The sequence below is a fragment of the Corythoichthys intestinalis genome, chromosome 12, assembly GCF_030265065.1.
Source record: "Corythoichthys intestinalis isolate RoL2023-P3 chromosome 12, ASM3026506v1, whole genome shotgun sequence".
Taxonomy (NCBI): Eukaryota; Metazoa; Chordata; class Actinopteri; order Syngnathiformes; family Syngnathidae; genus Corythoichthys; species Corythoichthys intestinalis.
This window is the reverse complement of record NC_080406.1, coordinates 41,854,638-41,862,843: the sequence shown is the minus strand read 5'-3', so window position 1 is coordinate 41,862,843 and position 8,206 is coordinate 41,854,638. Positions and strand designations below refer to the sequence as shown.

Genomic DNA, 8,206 nt, shown 5'->3' with positions numbered 1-8,206 from the left:
AAAAAAAATGTACGTCAAAAATGGGGAGGTGACACTGCTTCACAGTTTTTCACATTAAGTGAAGATCACTGTAATTGAATGAATGAATGGAAAGGCAAGGCAAGTCAAATTTATTTGTATGGCACTGTTCAACACACAAGTTACTTCAAAATTATTTATATCACAAGAAAATCCCAAACCACAAAATAATACATAAGAGCCACATTAAATTTTCAAGACAGTTTAAAAAAATAAAATAAAAAAATAAAGACTATTGAAACAAGAAATAGAAATAAAACAAAAAATTAATGAAATATTTGTATACTTGAAATTGTATATATATATATATATATATATATATATATATATATATATATATATATATATATATATATATATATATATATATTTTTTTTTTTTTTTTTTTTTTTTTTTTTTTAACTTTGATTTGAAACAATATGGGCATCTATAAATATGCGGTGGTATACAATCGCATTTATAGCTCTGATTTAAAGGAGCTAATGGTTTGAGCACATGTACTTCAGATCTTCAGGTAACTTGTTCCAGAGGTAAGTGGTATAGCACTAAGTGACTGCTACCTTATCCTGCTTGGTTTTTGTTCTTGGAACACACAGCAGACTGGTTCCGGACGGTCTTAGGGGTCTAGATGTTTTGTAGGGGTCACATGAATGAAGCATGTATTTTGGTCTATGAATGAATGAATGAATGAGTGAATGGCATTGAATTTTGATTTTCATTTTTTTATATTGTATTTTAAACTATAATACAATTTATAATGCCTTTGGTTTGATGCACTATTTCACCCATAACTAGTCTCTTGTCTACCATATATTTGATATTCCACTAGAGGTCGCCCCAACACAAGACTTTTGTACATGTGCGATATTCAAGTTCTGAATCTGAATCTTGACACTTTATAAGGAGAGTGATTATTTCTGGTTGTTAAAAAAGTTGTGGTCCACATGACGCAGAATGCCATGGCCATTTATGTAGATACCAGGTCCCAAATATAATTACGTATATTTGTATTTATGTATGCTGTAGCTATAATTATACATTTAAAAATGTTTATAAAAACAAAATAAAACCACCGTTGATTCTTTTTCATAGTATTTAACCCAGCTCAAAAGCTACTGAGAGCCTATCAGCTTTGACCTTCCTGAAAGTCAACACTGGTTTCCTTACATCAACACACAATCATGGAAATTGTGGGAACACACAGACTTATAAAAATGATAAATGACACACCAAATTGTCTAAAGGCAACCTAATAAGATTTTACTGTGTGCCTATTTGATCTGGAATTATATTTGTATAGTCGTATGATGTATGTGGGTCAAGCCACATAGGAAATCAATTAAAAGAAAAGGTTCTTTGGGTCCTTGTTACTGGGCTTTGAAAGTACAAAGACAGGTGTGATAGAACTTTCCATGTTTCTCATTTGTTTTTATTACTGAATATTTTTTTTTCCGCACATATACATACTCCAGTCAGACACAAAATAGACAACAGACAAACAAGTATCTTGAAATATTTAATGGGTAGCAAAAATCTTATACCTGATTTTGACTCAATATTGACTACCACATAGCAGTGCTCACTGTGTAATAAATAGCCAAACTTGTCTAATATTCTTCTCCCTCTCCTTCATCTTCAAAGGAATCAATTCCAACCTCTTCATAATCCTTCTCCAGAGCTGCCATATCCTCTCTGGCCTCAGAGAACTCCCCTTCCTCCATTCCTTCTCCCACATACCAGTGCACAAAGGCTCTTTTGGCATACATCAGATCAAATTTGTGATCCAGACGGGCCCATGCCTCAGCAATGGCTGTGGTGTTGCTTAGCATGCACACAGCCCTCTGCACTTTTGCCAGATCTCCTCCAGGAACTACAGTTGGAGGCTGGTAGTTGATTCCAACTTTGAAACCAGTGGGACACCAGTCCACAAACTGGATGGTGCGTTTGGTCTTTATGGCAGCAATGGCCACATTAACATCTTTGGGTACTACTTCACCACGATAGAGCAGACAGCAGGCCATGTATTTACCATGACGAGGATCGCACTTGACCATCTGATTGGCTGGTTCAAAGCAGGCGTTGGTGATTTCAGCCACAGAGAGTTGCTCATGGTAGGCCTTCTCCGCAGAGATAACTGGCGCATATGTGGCCAGAGGGAAGTGGATACGAGGGTAGGGCACCAAGTTGGTCTGGAACTCAGTCAGGTCAACATTTAGGGCTCCATCAAAGCGAAGAGAAGCTGTGATGGAAGACACTATCTGACTGATAAGGCGGTTGAGATTGGTGTAAGATGGACGTTCGATGTCGAGGTTCCTCCGACAGATGTCATAAATGGCTTCATTGTCCACCATGAAAGCACAGTCAGAGTGCTCCAAGGTGGTGTGAGTGGTTAGAATGGAGTTATAGGGCTCTACCACAGCTGTAGAAACTTGAGGAGCTGGGTAGATTGCAAACTCAAGTTTTGATTTCTTTCCATAATCAACAGAAAGTCGCTCCATGAGGAGGGAGGTGAAACCAGAGCCGGTGCCGCCACCAAACGAGTGGAAGACCAAGAAGCCTTGGAGACCAGTGCACTGGTCAGACTGTACACAAACACAAACCACAAACACATTATTATAGTTTTAATTCACACTACATAGTTATGAGCTTAGCAGGTCTACACTGAAACGTTTCCAAAATCTACTGTGACACAAAAATAAAGCACAGTTGTATAAAGTATCCAGTAAGATGAGAAGCCAAAAACATCCCATTTCCTGACCAATAATCATCATCTCTTCAATGCTGTTGTAACTCTCACCAGTTTGCGGATCCTGTCGAGAACAGAGTCAATTATCTCTCTCCCAATAGTGTAGTGTCCACGGGCGTAATTGTTGGCTGCATCTTCTTTTCCAGAAATCAGCTGCTCAGGGTGAAAGAGTTGGCGATATGTACCAGTACGCACTTCATCTACATATGTGAAAAGCATAAGAAACATAAGATTCACTTCAATTGATTAGACAAAAACTCTTATTTTTGTACAGAACATTCTCAAATTCAAGACATATATAGTATATTAATGTCCCTTTTTTTAAGTACTGACCAACAACCGTCGGTTCCAGGTCAACAAAGACTGCCCTTGGGACGTATTTTCCAGCCCCGGTCTCGCTAAAGAATGTGGTGAAGGAGTCATCATGGCCACCAATGCATTTTTGAGAGGGCATTTGACCATCTGGCTGAATGTCGTGTTCCAAACAGTAGAGCTCCCAACAGGTGTTCCCCATCTGGACACCCGCCTGGCCTACATGAACAGAGATGCACTCACGCTTGAAAAGAAAGAGGAAGGAAAAGAACAGGAGTGTAAGGTTTGTTATTTAAAATGTATTTATCATATTATTTAACAATTTCATGCACGAATTTTGACTCACTTTTGTCCCCCCACTCGTTTAACTCATCGACTGCCAATGACGGCACGTAACGTCCAATCAATTTTAACTGGGAGAGGCGAAAGAATGTTCATCCATGAGTGTTCATGGCTACTCCTTCCAGGTTAAAGGATTTGGACATCTTTCACCATTAATGGCACGCGATGAGTTAAATAAATTTTGCTAATATTCAAAGTTTCTTTAAATGACACAAATATAGTCTAGAATAGTCACTTGCCATATGAGAGGTTAAAGGTCTTAAGTGTCAAAAAGAAGTTTTAAAAATGGTGTTATACTTATATGGTGCTTTTCCACCTTTCAAGGCGCTCAAAGCGCTTTACACTATCTCACCATCCACCTACTGGTGACGCAGCAGCAGGAGCAATGTGGGGTTCAGTGTCTTGCTCAAGGACACTTAGACGAGTTCACAACCTCTGGGTTGGGGGACAACTACTCTACCACTGAGCCATGCCACCCACCAAAAAAAATAAATAAATACTCACTTGCCCTACAGATTTTAAGAGGGTTAAAGCTAAATCCGACTGTTTTCATTTGTTAATAGTCATTGGAGGGGAAAAAGTTAAGGATTTTATTCCTTCATCACTCCACAAATTATTTAGTGCAGTCATTATACAAACAGCAGATATATATGTGGTGATCCTTTCAAAGTATCAAACGTTCTGTTCTGACTTATTTATAGTCAACAAAACCTGTATAAGAGCTCATTTATGTTTCCACTGTTGTATTTAAATTGACAGTTGACACACCCACGTTGTGATGTAGTCCCAGCACACCCTTAGTTAAAACTTCCTCATCCTCTTGATGGACTGGATGAGCAGGACAAACGCCCTCATCCCTTACAATGTGGAAAATTCTAATGCGCTCTAACTGATTTTCAAAAATGCCTTTGAATTACAACTCTTGTGTCTTAAATCTGATTGTTTCATCCAGACATGGATGTGTTCTCGTCAACCATTTACACAAACCATAATGAACAGATCTTGATGAGATGCATCAGCAAACCAAAGCAAAATATGGTATATTTGTTTTTTCTTGTTGTCAACTTTCCGCTTTTTTGCTGAGGCCAATGACATTGTGTTACTATGGAAAGGAGAGTTTATTGAATGAATCATTTCAAAGTTTGTTAGAGCTCATGTTGAGATCAGTTAAACTCCCTAGTGTCTTTTTTTGTGACTCCAGCTAATGTGACATCATCTCAATTTCCAGGTATGCAGGTCACTGCACAGCAAGCTATTTTAGGGTGCTCATATTGAGAGATGACACCCAGCAGAAATGTAGGAGTGAATGTTTGAGTAAACAGTGACAGGCAGACATAGAAATAGTCCTTGCCAGTTAAAAAAAAAAAAAAAAAAAATCAAGTGAGAAAATTACTATCCATTACTAATTTGCAATCACTGTATTAAAAATGCATTCTAGAGCCCGTAAGCTTCTGACACGATTGTGTCACTCTGCTATTTTAACGCTTTGGGTAATAAGGTCTATTTGAGCAGGGTGGGTGTTCTCCTGTACAACGGTTTTGTTCACATTACTAGCATTGCTAACAAGCTGTGTTTGTATTTGCCTGTGCAAACAAAACTATGTGCAGTGTTTTCTCGGTTGGATAAGATTAACTGTGCATTATGAAGTCTATGAACTGTTTATAACCTTGCAATTAACTATAATCTTTGAAATCTGTCACTTAAGCCAAATTGTATCCACCATCAGTAATTTCTTATATTTTCATCTTTAAGTATATAAATAATGTACTGTACATATGTTGTCTCAGTCAGATCTGACTTGTTGCTGCTTGCATAATGACACACCTAAATTTCTGACTTTCATGTTGTCACACACCAAGGCACTGAAACCAAAGAGAGTTTCTTATGAGTGTTAACGACAACAGCTCTGAATTGCAAACGAGCAATAAAAATAAAAAACAAAACATTTCTAATGTTTTGCAAAATTCGGTATAAAAATGTTCATTAAAAATGGGCCCCATTAAACATAACTTCGAGCTGCTATCCCCTGTGCTGTTCTACCCCTACCACTTGTGTCAGAAATAGATCATTGTCTCAGTGATTAGCATAAAAACTGAGCTGAATTTGGCTACTGACCTGGAAAGCAGGTAATGACAGACAGAAGCTTCATCTTTATGTAAACTAAACATCAGGTTTGGCAAAAGCATTATGCAGTGGGGAAAACATACTTACCATTTTGCTTGGTAAATTGAGGATCCTTTGCAAAATCTGGGTTTGGCTTTAATTTCTTTGGCACCTCTCACAGCAGTCCTCAATGTGGTCTGGGTGAGTTAAACTGTCAGATGCACAGAGACTACAAGCTATATTCAACTTCAAACCACTCCCACCTGTCTCCTTGACAGGCACTGTGAGTGGGACGGCTGTTTGCATGACCGAGAGGTACTGCCAATATATTTCTTCACACAGTAAACTGATCACACAGAAGAAGTGGAAACTTTCACTACTCACAAGCACAGAGCTCCAATGTTCATGAAGTGTTTGCACACACTGGAATTTGCTTGTATTTAATTACAGTGAGTGTATCATGAGTTATGGTGGGCATGTGCAAGTATGTATGAAAGGACTAAATCAGTATGTAATGAAAGTTATGTAGCATGTGCAAGTCCTCTTCAGGGGTCAGCCAACAAAACTGAGACAAGTCTAGTTAAAGTTACTAGCAGATGTTACTCTTGTCAGTAGAGTACTGGTTAATACATGTCGTGGTTAATTCATTCAAGTGTTAGAAAAAAAAGAGGAACAAGACAAACCGGTTAAAAAGGCCATTTCAGTGTGCATCTAAATTGGAAATGAAATTCTCAATCGTATAGTAAAGGAAGCAATATATAGATGAAAATGTTCGGATGTTTTTTGCAGTGTCACTAAAATGCAAAAAATAAATAAATAAATAAATAAAAATAAAAATAAAATGAAATAATAATTATCAGTTAGATTTGCACCTTCATATTATTCTTTACAAATAGCAAAAGTTTCCATATGGATGAAATAGACATCCTTCATGTCTATATTAGAAAGGAACGAAACTCCTAAAGCTTTCTTCAACTTCAGATTTGGGGAAAAAACATTCCCCCCAAATTGCTTTAATTTTCATTTCTTTTGCATTGAAATATACTGAAATGCACCAATGCTATTTTGAAACCATATGAGCAATATTTATTGAGATGTATTAAATGATATACAGTACAGTATATCAAAAATATCAGACCTGTCTTGTTATGTAACTATTGTAATGCTTGTTTAGTTACTTAAGTCAGGGGTGCTCATTACATCGATTGCTATCTACAAGCTGATCACAACGCTGCTGTAGGTAGATCGGCAACAAAAAATGAAATTTGAAAACATATTTTTTGTGTGAGTTAGGGAAAACACTAACCCCACACCTCACCCGGGAGCGGGAGGTTGTCTCCTTGAAAAATAGATCTTGGAGCAAAATTTTGTGAGCAAATTGTGGCTATTGTTTATTTCTATTAAACAATCTGTTCAAGTTAATGAGTAAATGAACTAGGTCTTGTGTCTTGCATTCTAGAGGTCTCCAGTCCATACTCTGCACAGATGTTTCTGTACACTATTCTGGCTTCTTGGTTATGGCGTTGCATGTATTCTTTTCCTGCCAGTACCTTATACCCTACTGTAATGTGCTGGACTGTTTCAGGGGCCTCGTTGCACAGCCTGCACCTGGGATCCTGCCTGATCTGGTATATCTGGGCCTCAGCTGCTCTGATGCTCAAGGCCTGCTCCTGTGCTTACATGATAAGCACCTCTGTGATGTCTTTAAGTCCAGCCCTATCTAACCATTGGTAGGACTTGTTCAGATCTGCCTCTTATCTGTCGGTGGTACATCCCTTGCAGAGGTTTTTCCTACCGTGATGGTTCCTCCAACTCCTCTTTTTCCAATTTCCAATGTCTGAGACATTCACTAAGTGGATGTTTGGATGTTTAGTGGTGCTGATGCTCACTAACCCTCGGCCTCTCTCCTTGCGCTTTGCGTATAGCCGCTGGGTACTGGATGTGGGGTGGAACCCTGCCTGCATGGTGAGCAGTTTCCGTGTTTTCACATCTGTGGTTTGAACTTCCTCCTTGGCCAGATTATCCCAGCAGGGTATCTGATCACTGGTAATTGCTCTGGTCTTGTTCTTGCCATTGACCTAACTTCTCAGGGCTTGCCTTACTTGTTGCAGATATACTTGACTGTTGCAGCTTTCCTTGTTGCCTCTTTGTAGTTACCATTTGCCAGTGGTATTCCAAGGTACTTGTAGCTCTCTTCAACATCTTCTATCCCTGCAACCCCCCTCTGTCCGGACTACCTTCTTAATCACCATTCGGCCACATTTCTCCAGTCCGAACGACATTCCGATGTCCCCTCTGTATGTCCTGGTGGCGTGGATCAGTGAGTTCATGTCTCGCTTACTCTTAGTGTACAGCTTGATGTCATCCATGTAGAGGAGGTGACTGACTGTAGCCCCATTCTTAAGTCTGTATCTATAGCCAGTCTTGTTGATCAATTGGCTGAGCGGGTTTAGGCCTATGCAGAACAGCAGTGGTGATAGGGCATCTCCTTGGTATATCCATGTGCCCACTAATCTATATATTTGGCGGAAAACACTCAGGTTACTTGAAGTTCCGCTCTGAGACCCCCAATGTGGCCAAATTTCAAAATTGTCCTACATGCATGTGTGATCATCATTGGAAAGCTTAAAATTTCAATTTTCTGAGGGAAGAAAGTTTTCGAGCAGTAGGGCAGTTTAAAAAAAA

General features: G+C 38.8%; 1 protein-coding gene across 1 annotated transcript; it reads right to left on the bottom strand.

Annotated features, from left to right (window-relative positions):
• Positions 1-1,575: 1,575 nt before the first annotated feature.
• Positions 1,576-5,768, bottom strand: LOC130926890 (tubulin alpha chain-like). Its single transcript, XM_057852205.1, has 4 exons — positions 5,630-5,768; positions 3,098-3,320; positions 2,816-2,964; positions 1,576-2,600 (listed from the first exon to the last, which is right to left on the bottom strand). Exons 1-4 carry the CDS (start codon positions 5,630-5,632, stop codon positions 1,626-1,628), a joined length of 1,350 nt encoding a protein of 449 aa, XP_057708188.1. The 5' UTR covers positions 5,633-5,768; the 3' UTR covers positions 1,576-1,625.
• Between the last annotated feature and the right edge of the window lie 2,438 nt (positions 5,769-8,206).